We start from the raw sequence: 16,357 nt of genomic DNA on the forward strand, positions 1-16,357 counted from the left end.
AGGAAGGTGTTCAACACAGAAAGATAAAGCATTTTAGACTCAATTCATTAACTTATAAATGTCTCAGGTATAATTTTGTCAGGTGCTTGTGAGATGGTAACGGAAAACTTTAAATCGTTCTCACTGCCTTTCGACAAAACTCACCTAGTTGTTCATGTGCTGTTATTGAGTTTTGCATATACATTACGTGTCTTGTCTCTCATTGAATGGAGTTACCAGCGATAGCAGCTGCTGGTATGTTTCATCACCCATATACAGTACAGTAAATGTACCTGAACCTATCCCAAGCCTCTAGTTTCAGCTCTTTCATCAGAGACGTTTTTCTTGTGAAGGGAATTTTGTCACTTCTACTATTCTACTACTGTACTGTGCGTGTGTGTTTGTAATGGAAGTAAAAACGGAAATCTAGTAATTTTAAAAAAAATTTTAATAGACCAGAGGAGCGCATCCAGGGTGTTGGAGAAAAATAGATCAGTTTGTGCTTCCAAAATATTTATAAATTCGTTTCTTTAATATAACAGAACTGTAGGGGGGAGAAAAACAAAAGAAGGGAAAAAAATTATTGTCATGGCCGAGGATGGAAAGACTGTACTGCAATGCATATATCCTGGATCGTCTGAATTCCATAACAAATTTGTGGAAGGAAGTAGCCAGCCTTGTGCCAAGGTCTTGTCAGCCAACACAACGACTGAAAACAGTGGCCGATATCATACCTGTAGAGGATAAAAGAAGGAAGGATAGAGAGAGTTAGAGAATATTATATTAAAAACTTCAAACAAGATAATTAAATTTAAAGTTGTCACAGCCTTAGGGGAGTTCTGGTAACAAAAATCCACATAGGCAATACACACCAATACATTATCCGTATTATGAGGTAACGTTACAGTTCATTTACTGAGACGAGTAGACGGAATGGGTGAAGTTCTCTACTAGTAGGGTGAGGAAAGCAACGCTTGAGCCCAGAAACAGTAGATAAAAGGCGCCCTGCAGGTGGCTAAGCCTCAACACTATTTCACTGGCTTCGTCCTGGGGAAATAATACACAAGAGGTGTTAACAGTCAAATGGTGTCTCTTAGTTGTATAGTACGTGTAATTATTTTTCATATAAAAGCTTCATTTTATTGCTGAAAACTAATGAGTACAAAGCATATTCCAAGACTGATCACAGCTACAAAATTTCAAACAGACGGTAGTTTGTTGGAAGTCAGTCAATATGACTTAACGTCTTAACCTTAAATATAATTGAAAAATTGTACAAATAAGTTCACCAGAAGGGATTTGTATCTACAGTCCTATTGTATCGATTGTTTTATAATTATCTGGTTTACAGATTTACTAGTATATTACTACAATTGCTGATACATCGACATATTCACCAGCAACGTTAATGTACTTCAGTGATTGAATCGTTTACTATGATTCACACTGTTAAATGAGACGAGGATATAATAAGGCTCAGATGACCTATACCTTGGGTTGGATGCTCTTTCCTGCAGTCTCTCTGTTCTCCCTGACCCGCCTGGCTATCACATCCTTGGTCCAGTAGGTGATGATCCCTGCATCTTCCAGCCGAATCATCAGCTGACTAAACCGCGGGAAGAACGGCGCTCCCTTCCTGAATGATACATTTTACGATAATGAACAGCTGAATGAACTCTATGTAACCTTAACATGTGTATGCTGAAGTGGCTGAAATGAGTCCAGAAACTGTTTTATCCACGCAACATACCGCTAAGGCTCAGGGTGAATAAAGAATGTGTTATCAATTTTAGGAAAGTACGTTAAAAAAATAAATATAACTGAGAAAAATATAGAATTTTATAAATTCCAACGAATTCAGCGTTTCCCTCTGCAGTTTGAGACTTACCCACTTTCTTATATGTTTTTCATTGTCAAGGAAAAATTTATGCAAAGCTTTTGGAAACTTAACAAAGGTTATTCATCGTTATATATATTTAACATGAAGTTTTATGTTACGATACAATGATGTTAAGAATATAAACACCAACCGAAAGACGAAGTAAATGATGGAACTGTGTTAATGTGGCCAGATAAATATGTTAGACGTTCACTTACTCGCTTCGTGGGTGGAAAAAGCATAGAGTCTCAAAGAAAAAACAAACATAAAACATATGCCTTTTGCAGTTAATAACATAAAGGATTAATTGTTTTTAATTAGGTAACTTAATTGAACGGTCAATATATGAATTAAATGATATTGTATTATTAACGCTAGGTACTTATACCTGTATCATAACTTTCTTGAATAAATTCTTCCCCGATTCTTTTTCCCTGGTTCACAATCAGGTTCAGTCAAGAAAATAATTTGAATACAGGTGTTGCTGCACAATGGATTTTTGCATTATATTAGAAATTAGATAAACTTTAAGCAAAGAAATACCCGATGAAAGATACTTGATTGAAATATATGGTAATGTCTGAGAACAGCACTACCAACAGAAGGAGTTCTTCGATTTCGTTCTTGTTTTTTACAGACGTTCTTATCATTATAGTGCTATGCCATAACTTAGCAACTTGAATTACGTTAAAGATGAATATAATAATGAGGTCACATATGGCACAACAAAAAAACAAATTGGCAACTCAGCACAACTTGGTCCTTAGTATTCATCAATTAAAATTAATGTTACTTCAATACACGGCAAACAATGTTAAATGCAAAAGTTACAAACACAAATAAGGACGAAATTGTGCATCATGGGTTCAATCACAGCCCTCTTACTTTATCACAACAGTTCAGGAGTGAAGGTTTGGAATTATACAATTCACGAAAAATGTAAATAAAGTTGAATAAAAGAAAGTTTACCATAATACACGTATAGGTTACATAACGAATGGATGAATTAAGCCAAGAGAATAAATAATATACCTAATTACTGGCTTTGAAAACATTTAACTTAGGACAATCCATAGTGGGTAATGACTCCTTACCAAGTTAAACTGCACATGGTTTTCCATCCTTAATAAAAAACTAATAGGCGCACAGTATATAAACCATAAAACCACTTTACCACACGACAATTGATTGTACTTTACACACAATAAATACTAACAGAGCAGCACTGAATATATCATACTCCACTAAACCATATTTGAGAAGGTATCCACCACTGACAAACTTAGACGTCCTCTCACTTTCAATGGCCAGCAATGCCTGACACAACCCACAGTTTATCGGTGGACTACAAGCCTAACAGCACTAATATAAAACAACTCTTACATTAGGCTGCAAAACTAATTAAACATACATACGTACATTTTAGGACAATTTTGCTCACAAATAATTATACAAAATATTTTACATACTGTACATACATACCGACACCAGCGCCAACACCATAATGGAAAGGGAGGTTAACGAGCAAAAAAAACATTTCGCTATGCATAATGCAATGTATTACTGTGTATTATGCCATGTATAACACCCCACACCCCCTTCTTAAAATAAAACCCGGAGGGTTTACATTGGCAATACACAATTATCAGATCTGTCTAATATGGCCTGGATAGGGTTTCAGCAATAATGTTATCCTTACCCTCGATATGTTTAATTTCAATATTATATGGTTGAAGTGCCAAACACCAGCGAGTTAAACGGTGATTTTCGTTCTTCATGGGAGTAACAAATTGCAAGGGGTTGTGGTCGCTATATACAATTATTTTATGGTTGCTGTTCCCAAGGTATACATCAAATTTATCTAGCGCCATTAGCCATTAACAATGCAGCTGTTTCTTTCTCAATGGTAGAGTAATTTCTTTGATGAGGCTTAAATTTAGTAGACATGGAAGATACCAGATGCAAAACATCATTACTACCTGCTTGCAATAAAACTGCCCCAGTTGCTATGTCAACCGCATCTACTTGTACAACAAATGGCTTGTCAAAGTTTGGTCCCCTTAATATTGGTTTAGACATCAAAGTTGCCTTAATTTTCTCAAATGCCTCTTGACAACTTTCCGTCCACACAAAATCTCTTTTAGGATTAATTAAATAAATTAATGGTCTAACAACATCACAAAAGTTCGGGCAGAATCTCCTATAATACCCCACCATACCCAAAAACCACTGGACTGCCTTACGGTTCGTGGGTATGGGCAAGGTTTCAATGACCTCAACTTTAGCCTGGACTGGGGCCACTGTCATATAGCCAATCTCATGTCCCAAAAATACTAGTTTGGCATGACCAAACTCACTCTTAACGAGGTTAACAGACGACTGAACAGACAAGGAAGCGACTCAATATGTTCACTCCGTGTGGAAGAGAACACAGCTACGTCGTCAAGATATGCTCTGATACCATCCAAATCATTAATGACAACTGACATCAAACGTTGGAAAGTTGAAGGGGAGTTACGCATACCAAATGGCATAACAGTATACTGATACAAACCATAAGGGGTAACAAATGCCGATATGCGTCTCGCCCGCTCTGACATGGGTACCTGATAATACCTCTTAAGTAAGTCAATCTTTGTAATGTACTTTGCATCACCCACTGCATCAGTTATATCATCAATACGGGGAAGGCGAAAACTGTCTGCCTTTGTGAGGGAGTTTACTTTTCTGTAATCAGTACACATTCTCATAGTAGCATCTGACTTTGGGACAAGAACACAAGGGGATGCCCGCTCACTGTCACTAGATTCAGCCAAATTATTGTCAATCAAGAACTTCACCTCGTCATTAAGAATGCCGATTTTTTGGGGAGACAGGCGGTAGGGTGCTTGTTTCACTGGGGCTGCTTTGTCCACCAACACAACACCACGGGTCACCACCGGGCTAGGCTGCGGCACATCACCAAAGATGGGTTGGAATTCCTGTAGGAGACATATTATATCGCTCCTCTGGTCCTGTAGTAGATGGCACAATTTAGAAGAAGAGTCACTTAACACATCAGAATTGTTAAGTTTGATATCAGCTTTCAACACCCCAAAGTTATGCTTAAGTAAGTCATCCTCCTCAACTTCATCACATGTCACAGTATTGCACACCACCTTATCAGGTCTAACACAATAGAGTTTCAACAGATTCACATGTACTATTCTTTTAGTCTTCCTACGTCCAGGCTTTGCTATGACACAATTAATACCTCCCACTTTACTCAAAACTTCAAAGGGATCCTGATACTTAGCTTGTATCTTCTGCAGTTTCCTTTTGGGCTGCCTTCATTTTACACCTTGGAAATTCCTGTACATGTTTCAACCTTTCCTTCAAATAAACAACACACTCGTTTACAGTACTTGATTCATCTTCCACTACCCAATTCTCATGCAATAGTTTCAAGGGACCACAGATATTCCTGCCAAATATCAGTTCACTTGGTGAGAATCCCAAACTAAACTGTTTAGTACATCTGATAACATACAATAGATATAATATAATATAAACCAAGTGCCAGCACAAGTATAGCTTTCGGATATCTAGTGGAAGCACACATCACCGGTAACAAATATTCATTGTCACATTCTGTTTTAGAATGGTGGCCCCACACAATCAATGATTACTTTTGCAAATGGTTCATCAACAACAGGTATAGGTTTTAAAGGTGCAGGTGACAACACTTGATTGGGCTTACCAGCTAACTGATATACATGACGTGTACGGCAAAAATCTGCTATGCCTAAGGAAACACTAGATTCATAAGCCTCTCGGGTTCTGATATGGCCATAGCAAATAATGGAACCAACAACTGGTCAGACTCTTGAGCAGAAATCAACATCTCTCTTGTGATAGGAAGGCTACTGGAGTCAACATTCACATGGTCCTTAGAATCTGTCTTTATATCACTTGATACATCACTCACAGGTTGATCCACTAAACCTGCATCTAACTGCTCTGACTTAACATCAAACAGTCCATTCAAATCTTAATCAGGCAAAACATCACTCTGATCACTCACATCTGTTCGATATGTCATCATTTAAACTTGACTGTGGGTTACAGCACAAGAAGGAAATAACCCAACACACTTACTCACAAGGTCTGCAGCAGGGTTATTGCTCAAAGGTGTAGAGCACACAACTGGATCTGGAACAACAAGGCTACCAGCTATATCAGTTCCCAAGAGGAACGTTACTCCCGCCACTGGCAAAACCTCCTGAACCCCTACTGAAACTGGCTGAGACAAAAGTTCCGTCCGAAGATACACTTTACACAAAGGAACACACGTGGTTCAATAACGCACCGCAACACAACATGCTCACCAGTATAAGCCTCTTCCACAGATGGAAGAGCACTTTTCAACAGAATACTGAGTGAAGCACCAGTATCCCTCAAAATACTCACAGGGACAGCAGGACTACCCTCGGACACGGACACAAAACCAGGAAACTGAAAGGGCTGGAACAAATCCTTAAGATCAACACAAAAAGGGTCAGAAACCGCAGCAACATTATCTACACCAACACAATCTGCTGAAGCAAATGCAAAATTAGCAACTGGCTTGTCATGGGATTCCTTAGCTTTGAGTTTAGGGCATTGGGCAATATAGTGACCAGGCTTTCTACAATAAAAACACACAGAAGTCATAACACATTACCGACATGACCATCAGAACCTTTACCAACATTCTCAAGAGAGGGTTTATTACCTCTGTTCCCAAACAGGAGCATACCGCCTTGAGCTGGAGGCATGGCTTGGCCTGGAACCTCATTAACTTTATGCTTATGAATAAGCCTGAAAATTTCGTCCAAAATGGCAGCTCTCTCAATAGTTGTAACTTCCTTCTCACAAACGTACATACGGACGTCTGTGGGGACACCTCTCAAATACTGCTCTAGTGCAATCAATTCACAAAGTTCATCAGAGGGTTTAACTCCAGTAGCCGATAGCCATCTATTGCGCAACTTATGACAGTGTGACCATATTCGATATATGACTGATCGGGCAATTCGAATGTATTTCTAAACTTATCTCTATATGACTCTGCTGTCAACTGGTAAGATTTCAAAATGGCTTCCTTGATCACAGAATACTCGTTTTGCTGAGAGCAGGCTAGGGACAAGTAAGTGGAACGGCCTTTGCCCACAAGGACAGACTGGATCAGCAAGGACCAATACTGCTGAGGCCAGGAAAGAGGTGTGGCAATCTGCTCAAATTGGATGAAAATCTCTTCCGTATCATGTTCGTCAAATTTTGGCACAAACTTCGTCAGTTTAATTACATCAAATTTGACGTCGCTCGACCCCAGAGTAGAATCTTATCCGACAACTCTAACTTGTATGCCTTTTCTCTTTCTCTGTCCTCCCTTTCTCTATCTCTGTCCTCCATTTCTTTTTCCTGCAATCTTAACTTCATTTCCCACTCCAGCTTCTCTCTTTCTATCTGCAACTCTATTATCTTTACTGACGAATCTTCCTCCATCTCACGCACTTGTGAGCGCAGACTCATCCAAAATTGACTTTTCCACCAAACTTCTAACTACAGGATTTTTTATAGTTGCCTTTTTCCAGTTTGACTTAATCTCTACTTTATAAAGCTTAGCCAACGAAACCCAATCATCTTTACGAACGGTACTACACACCAGGCTTCATTTTAAACACTTACCGACTAGTGGAGAAACTTTGCACCAAAAATAATTCGCAAACTTCACTCCTGATGATTTTAACTGATTTTAACTTAATTTTACTTAATTTCACCAAAGTCTCCCGGACACAGGCCCCCATAACTTAGCAACTTTAATTACGTTATATATGAAAATAATAATGAGGGCACATATGGCGCAACAAAAAAACAAATTGGCAACTCAGAACAACTCAGTCCTTAATATTTATCACTTAAAATATTAATGTTACTTCAATACACAACAAACAATGTTAAATGCAAAAGTTACAATCACAAATAAGGACGAAATTGTGCATCATGGGTTCATTTACAGCCCTCTTACTTTATCACAACAGTTCAGGAGTGAAGGTTAGGAATTATACACGTCACGAAAAATTTAAATACAATTTAATAATAAATGGTACCATAATAAATGTGCAGGTTATATAATGAATAATCAATATACCTAATTACTGGCTTTGAAAATATTGAACTTAAGACAAACCAAGTTAAACTGCACTTGGTTTTCCATCCTTAATAAACAATTAATAGGCATACAGTATATAAACCATAAACCACTTTACCACACAACAATTGATTGTACTTTACACACAATACATAATAATAGAGCAGCACTGAATATAAAATATTTAACTAAACCATATTTGAGAAGGTATCCACCACTGACAAACTTAGGCGTCCTCTCACTTCCAATGCCAAGCAATAACTGACACAACCCACCGTTTATTTGTGGACTGCAAGCCTAATAGCACTAATATAAAACAACTCCTACGTTAAGCTGCAAAACTAGTTAAACATACATACATACATTTTAGGACAATTTTGCTCAAAAAATTATTATGCAAAATATTTTACATACAGTACATACATCCCGATACCAACGCCAATGCCGCAACGAAAGGGGGAGGTTAACGAGCATAAAAAATATTTCGCTGTGCTTAACGTAATGTAATACTGTGCATTACGCCATGCATAACAGTAGTAAGTATTTTAAAAGAGGCGACATTTACTAGAACCTGACCGAACCAACAAAAGAACCTACCTAACCTTACCTAACTTCCTAGCCGGATCCCCGACCACATATTAAACAGAACGCACTACATATTTTGATAACTGGTACCAACGAAATCATCTTTGTTGAAGTCATGGTGTAATTATACGTTTTTGTGGGGGTGAGAGTAAGCTCGGACAGAGCGGGTTGGTTATAATAAGACAGGCGAAGACAATATGAGCTGACTCGACAGATAATTTTGGCGGAATATTTACGCTTAAATAATTCATTTCTTCACGTACAAGGCACGTAGAGACATCGTTTTAGTGTCCCACAAGTGATTGTGGGCCCTTCGTACCCGGTGGCGAGTCCGGTGGTACAGTTTACCGAGGCGTGAAAGTTCGAACTCTCGTGCTTGGCTAGCTAGCAACCGCCGTCTTGCTGACAGGGTAGAGGGACATCGTTTTCCAGATGGTCGTGGTTGTTATAATCATGGTCGTGGTTGTTATAATCATGGTCGTGGTTGTTATAATCATGGTTCTTGAGTGTTATAATCATGGTCGTGGATGTTATAATCACATTCGTGGTTGTTATAATCATGGTATTGGTTGTTATAATCATGGTCTTGGTTGTTATAATCATAGTCGTGGTTGTTATAATTATGGTCGTTATAATTATGGTCGTGGTTGTTATAATCAATTTCGTGGTTGTTATAATCATGGTCGTGGTTGATGTAATCATAGTCGTGGTTGTTATAATCATGGTCATGGTTGTTATAATCATAGTCGTGGTTGTTATAATCATGGTCGTGGTTGTTATAATCATGGTCGTGGTTGTTATATTCACGGTCGTGGTTGTTATAATCATGGTCGTGGTTGTTATAATCATGGTCGTGGGTGTTATAATCATAGTCGTGGTTGCTATAATCATGGTCGTGGGTGTTATAATCATAGTCGTGGTTGTTATAATCATGGTCTTGGTTGTTACTATCATGGTCGTGGTTGTTATAATCATATGTTATCATCATTGTCGTGGTTGTTATAATCATGGTGGTGTTGTTATAATCATGGTCGTGGTTGTTATAATCATATTCGTGATTGTTATAATCATGGTCGTGGTTGTTATAATCATAGTCGTGGTTAATAATCATAGTCGTGGTTGTAATAATCATGGTGGTGGTTATATAATCATAGTCGTGGTTGTTATAATCATGGTCGTGGTTGTTATACTCATAGTCATGGTTGTTATAATCATGGTCGTGGTTGTTACAATCATGGTCGTGGTTGTTATAATAATAGTCGTGGTTGTTATAATCATGGTCGTGGGTGTTGTAATCATATTCTTGGTTGTTATAATCATGGTCGTGGGTGTTATAATCAGAGTCGTGGGTATTATAATCATAGTTGTGGTTGTTATAATCATGGTCGTGGGCGTCATAATCATGGTCGTGGTTGGTATAATCATAGTCGTAGTTGTTATACTCATAGTCATGGTTATTATAATCATGGCCGTGGTTGTTATAATCATGGACGTGGTTGTTACAATCATAGTCGTTTTTGTTATAATCATGGTCGTGGTTATGATCATGGTCGTAGTTGTTATAATCATGGTCGTGGGTGTTATAAAAATCGTCGTTTTGCTATAATCATAGTCGTGGTTGTTATAATCATTGTCGTGGTTATGATCATAGTCGTGGTTGTTATAATCATGGTTGTGGTTGTTATAATCATGGTCGTGGTTGTTATAATCATAGTCGTGGTTGTTATAATCATGGTCGTGGTTGTTATAATCATGGTCGTGTTTGTTATAATCATGGTCGTGGTTGTTATAATCATGGTCGTGGTTGTTATAATCATGGTCGTGTTTGTTATAATCATGGTCGTGGTTGTTATAATCATGGTCGTGGTTGTTATAATCATGGTCGTGGTTGTTATAATCATGGTTCATGGTCGTGATACTTACACTATCTAATATACTATAAGAAGGAATAGAATAAAGGCTAGAATAATTAATTAAATAAATATTCGCCATAAGGAGAGGTTAAAATCATAAAAAAAAATATTATGAATCACAGATGATCATTCTGAGATAAATTATATTATGAAGAGAACTGACCTTGATTTTGGTTATATTAGTCAACATCTGCTTAAGTCATCACCTGTGTGAAGTCATAATAGTCATCATCTACGTTAGTCAGTTTTAGACCCATCTCAGATGACTGACCGCCCATCGATGTCTTTTCCTCGCGAGGGTGTTAATTTTTAATGAGTCTTACTAATTACGCTGGTGGATGTAAGACCTCCTACCCTCACTGACTCAGCTATGGTCAAATTGGTGTTATTCTTGTTTATAAATGCCTTCTACTCTGTCTCAAGTCTATCCGACCTGTCTATTGCCATCCCAACTGTCTGTTCGTCTGCGTGGTGTTTGAATGTCAGCCCGTCTGTACTCTTTGTGTCGTCAAATCTGTCTGTCTTATCCGTTGTTGGCGTGTGTCTGCCTGTTTGTCTAATGTGAACCAGTCAGTCAGCTTCCTGTCTGTCATGTTAGTTGCCATATTGTCTATTTGTGCATGTATGAATCTGTCTATTTTTGACAACCTCCTGTCTGTTTCACTGTCTATATTCACCCTGTGTCTATTGTAGTCATCTTCTCCATGCATTCCTGTTATTATCTTTTTATCTCTTCTCTTTTTCCATCTCCAGTCAGCCACAGGAATAAGTATACACTGTAGCTGTAAGGTCGTCTGGAAAAGTTGAAACTGCACGTCCAGACGCAAGATGAAACTCAGCTCCCCCCCCCCCCACCTGTTATCTCTAACTATTCTCTGTTTCCCCGTCTTTATAATTCTATTTACTCATCTTCCTTCCTTTACTAATGCAAACAACATTAAAAAAAAGTAGGCTAAGAAAAAAAGTGGGGGGGAGGAGGAGGGAGCCGTACAATAACTGCAATCGTGGGCTGACAGCATACAGCGAATGAGGGTGCACCAAGTCCGTAGACTTGCATCGTTTTCCATCGTAAATAAAATGGTTATGTAATGGCTTCCTAAAGAAACCATCGATATGGGACCAGGTTTGTTGCACTCTACGAATTTTTTGCGATTTTTCCACCAAGTTTGATGAAAAACGATTGTGCCGTTTCGGCTGCCCACACTTAGTGACCTCACTGAGTGAGGACGTGTCTCCTGGCGCTCAGCAGCAGCCAAGGTCATCACGTCGACCTGTAGTTACTTAAGGTAGTTCAGTACTTCTACGGGTAGACAGTGCGTATTTTCAAGGTGTCAGTGACTGTAAGTGCCAGACTTGTGAATATGTGTGTTCCAGTGGCACGATATCGTCGCACCGACCTGTTTCGGCTGAAATCTGGTGCTGGCTATCCTCCACACCACACCATCACTCTACTAAAGGCGCTGAGTATTTTCCACAACTGCGGCTGCAGACGGGGTCGCCGCATTCTCAGACGAATCCCTATCATCACGCTGAGCAAGCATAAGAAAGTCAAGCCAGTGCCAGAAAGACAGTGTGCTCGCTATGAAGTGCCGCGACTATGGTACAGCCTACCATCCGTATTGCTGTCCAATGTTACATCTTTATGCAAGAAATTGGAGGAGGTCAGTGTTACAGTGAAGTCAGTTGGTGCTGGTATTGTGGCGATTACCGAGGCGTGGCAAATTGTTCCTGAGATCTGTGCCATAGAAAACTATGAGTTATTTCACCACCTTAGAAAGGACAGGAGAGGTGGGGGTGTAGTTCTGTACTGTAGCAGTGACCTCAAACCATCACCCCTATGTGTTAATGTACCTGAAGATGTAGAAGCCTTGTGGGTTCAGGTCACTCCCACCTCCCACCCCTACCAGCTTGCCTCCCTCATTGTTTGTGTATGCTATCATCCCCCCCCCCCGCGCACCAACCGCCAATGTACTGATTACTCATATTATAGACACTGCTGACTCCCTGAGATACAGATTCCCATGTGCTAAACTAGTGATATGCGGTGACTTCAATGAGTTTGACATCAGTGACATCACCCAACACCTCCACCTCACACAAATAGTAGACTTTCCCACACATGGCAATGCCACCCTTGATCTCATTATGACTGACCACGGTAACCACTACCTTCCCCCCAGCCGCTGCCTCCCATGGGACGCAGCCCCCACCTGTCCCTACTGTGGTCACCTACCCCCACCTTCTCACCACCGCCAGTTGCCACCAAGACTTACCGACCAACCCCCGACTCTGCTATGCGGCGTTTTGGACAATGGATAACCCGGTACCCCTGGACTGAAATGATCACGGTAGACGATGTGCAGAACAAGTGGGATAATTACCTGGACACTATCACCAAAGCCTACCACCACTTCTTTCCAGCCAAAACACTGAGGATCCACCCTGATGATGTCCCGTGGATTATGCCCCGCATAAAAAGACTTATTGAGCAGCGCAACAAGGCATACTACACCAACAACCGCCTGTACAAAAGTCTACGTAACCAGGTCATCAGGGAAATCAAGTCTGCCAAGAAGACTTATTATCCCAGGAAAGTGCACGGCCTCAAGGAAGTCGGCATCGGTCAGTGGTACTCCAAGGTAAAAGATATCTGTGGTCCCAACCGTCAGTCTCCCACACTTCCTTCCATCTCACATTTACCTAGTGAGGAGGCAGCTGAGATAATTAATAACCATTTTGCTACCATATGTCATACCTTACCCAGTCTTGACCTCACTCTCCTCTCACCTTACTTACCTTCCCCCTCCCAGTGTCCAACCATATGAAATCGCCAACAAACTCCTGAAATTTAAATCCAAACGCTCCATGACCCCAATTGACCTCCCAATCAAAATATACAAGGAGTTTGCAGCCGAACTTGCCACCCCCCTCTGTTCTATTATTAATGCATCCCTCAGACAAAGCAAATGCCTTAATGAATGGAAAACCGCATGTGTCACCCCCATGGTCACCACCCCACAGTCCCCTAACGACCTCAGGCCAGTTGCCATTACCCCCATACCCAGTCTACTTTGTGAGGACTTTGTTTTTGAGTGGGCATTTGCCAGTATCTATCAGTCAATTGATCCACAGCAATTTGGCAATATGAGGACCTCCTCTACATCACACTGCTTGGTGAGCTTTCTGGATTTTCTGCACAAAAACTTGCAGAAACGTAAGACATCAAAGGCCGTTGCCCTGGTGGACTTCAGGAAGGCCTTTGACCTTGTTGATCACTGCACTGTTATCAACAAGGCTATTGCACTAGGGCTGCCCACCAACCTGGTCTCATGGCTCACTGATTTCTTGAGTGGACGTCGCTAGGCAGCGAGGTATCAGGGCTTGGTCTCCACATTCCAACACCTCACCTGCGGTGTTCCCCAGGGGACCAAGATGGGACCACTGTGCTTCCTACTCCTGATCAACGACGCTCTATCGGACACTCCTCACAGGTGAAAGTACGTGGATGACTGCACTGTGGGGGTTTCAGTGGACAACACTGCACCAGACTACTCATCGCTACAAGGCACCCTTGACAGGCTACAGGCATGGACTACGGAGAACAAGGTCGCCATCAACCACACCAAAACCGTAGTCATGCACATCAATACCGCCACCACTCCAGTGCAAGCCCCAGCAGTCACAGTGGGTGCCCATCCTCTCCAGCTGGTGCAGTCTGCCAAACTCCTGGGTGTAACTATAGACAACAAACTTGATTGGAAGGCCCATATAAATAACACAGTCAAGGCAGCCTCGTACCGTCTCCACATGCTACGACGACTTAGGTCACTTGGGACACCCACGCCAGAGCTGAGGACCATCTACAACGCCTTTATTCTCCCCAAACTAACGTATGCCTTACCAGCCTGGTCGTCTTCTCTCAATTCCACCCAACAACGTCAGCTAGAGAAGGTACAGAAAAGGGCCTGCAAAATCATGCTCGGCGCAGAATACTCTGGCTACACCAACACTCTCTCCACCCTGGAAATGCCATCCCTCAGTGACCTCCACCACCAAGCACTGGAAAGGTTTGGCAGTGGACTACTGCACCACCCTCGTCATCGCCACCTCCTGTCACCTGCAGCCCCCAACCCAACTCGCGCAGTCCGCCACTACAACAAAATTCAGCAATAAGAACCCGCACCGATAGATATAAGAACAGCACCATCCCATCTATTGTTAAAATTATAAACAACTCCTGATTTATGTACTGTACAGCCCTGTAAATATACTCAATACATATTATATCATTATGTCTAAATCAAATGTAAGTCTGTATATTTTCAGCCACCGGCTGCAACTCTATAAATAAACCGTTTATTATTATCGTTATTATTATTATTATTACACACACACACGCCTAGTCCTATAGTATATTAGATGAGCAGCTTTTTACCCTGTTTTACCCCGTAATTTCCCTCATCCTCCATGCCCTGCTCACTACAGGTGATTTATTATAAAGAAAGTTGTCATCTCTTTTAAAATGATAACAACATCACTGGAAAAATGCACGAAATCGAATAACTCCTTCTGGTGTAGTACTGTTCTCAGAAATTATTGAATAAATTGTACAGAAAGAATATTAAACATGGGTCTGAGTCTCAACAAGCGCAGGGGTTCAAATTGGCGTATATATCTCCCGAGTGCTGTCAGTACACGACAGTGTAAGGTAAGTAATATGAGAATGGTAATAAAATAATTGTAAACACCGCCAGAACGTCTGATTTTTTTTCATTTTTCATTAAAGATAAAAAGAAAGTCTCAATGTGAAGAGAGACTGGCGTCATTGGTGTGTATTTTGTATTTAATCTTTCAGAAACAGTCATTTGGAAAAGAACTTCTACATACATACCTAAACCCCCAACCAAAGGCAGCCAGGATGTATATTCCCTTTTGGCTAATGTGGAATGGAATCTGACCGCGTTCGTCAGAATACTGAGAAGCGACCACAACACTGATGTAGTTCCTGAAGCTGATGAATGAATAGCTCCCCGCCATCACTTTCGGCAGTGCATCTTTGGCATCCAGCACCTGTGTTACGAGTTTATATATATATGTATATATATATATATATATATATATATATATATATATATATATATATATATATATATATATATATATATATATATATATATATATATATATATATATATATATATATATATATATATATATATATATGCAATCAAATCACTGTAGGTGCGCGTGATCTAGGTATATGCTGATAACCACAAGGAAAGAAGAAAACACGAAGTTCCCAAGTGCTTTCGTGTAATTCACATCTTCAGGGGTGAGTACAGACTAACGAGAAATACAAGCCAAGGTGTATATATACAGAGGAGGGTGAGACCTGACCATTGTGGACCTGGTCTCATCACCTACAGTGATTTGATTGCATATATATATATATATATATATATATATATATATATATATATATATATATATGTATATATATATATATATATATATATATGTATATATATATTTATATATATATATATATATATATATATATATATATATATATATATATATATATATATATATATATATATATATATATATACATATATATTATATACATATATATATATATATTTATATATATATATATATATAAATATATATATATATATATATATATATATATATATATATATATATATATATATATATACATATATATATTTATATATATATATATATATATATATATATATATATATATATATATATATATAACTGAATCCCATTACTGCAATAATATACTGGACTTAGTTCTGT

The 16,357-nt window shown here is 39.4% G+C and overlaps 1 protein-coding gene across 1 annotated transcript in view; it reads right to left on the reverse strand.

The window, feature by feature from the left end:
* Positions 1-409: 409 nt before the first annotated feature.
* Positions 410-16,357, reverse strand: part of LOC121873796 (glutamate receptor ionotropic, kainate 4-like) — a 53,323-nt gene continuing 37,375 nt past the window's right edge. Inside the window, exons 10-13 of the mRNA XM_042377499.1 lie at positions 15,420-15,598; positions 1,471-1,615; positions 852-1,026; positions 410-713 (exon numbers count right to left, since the gene is read on the reverse strand). Of these exons, the coding sequence (XP_042233433.1) occupies positions 892-1,026; positions 1,471-1,615; positions 15,420-15,598 (459 nt within the window). The 3' untranslated portion in view covers positions 410-713; positions 852-891. The remainder of the gene's footprint in view (positions 714-851; positions 1,027-1,470; positions 1,616-15,419; positions 15,599-16,357) is intronic.

This window comes from Homarus americanus, unplaced genomic scaffold (genome assembly GCF_018991925.1).
Source record: "Homarus americanus isolate GMGI-L3 unplaced genomic scaffold, GMGI_Hamer_2.0 scaffold25827, whole genome shotgun sequence".
Lineage (NCBI taxonomy): Eukaryota > Metazoa > Arthropoda > Malacostraca > Decapoda > Nephropidae > Homarus > Homarus americanus.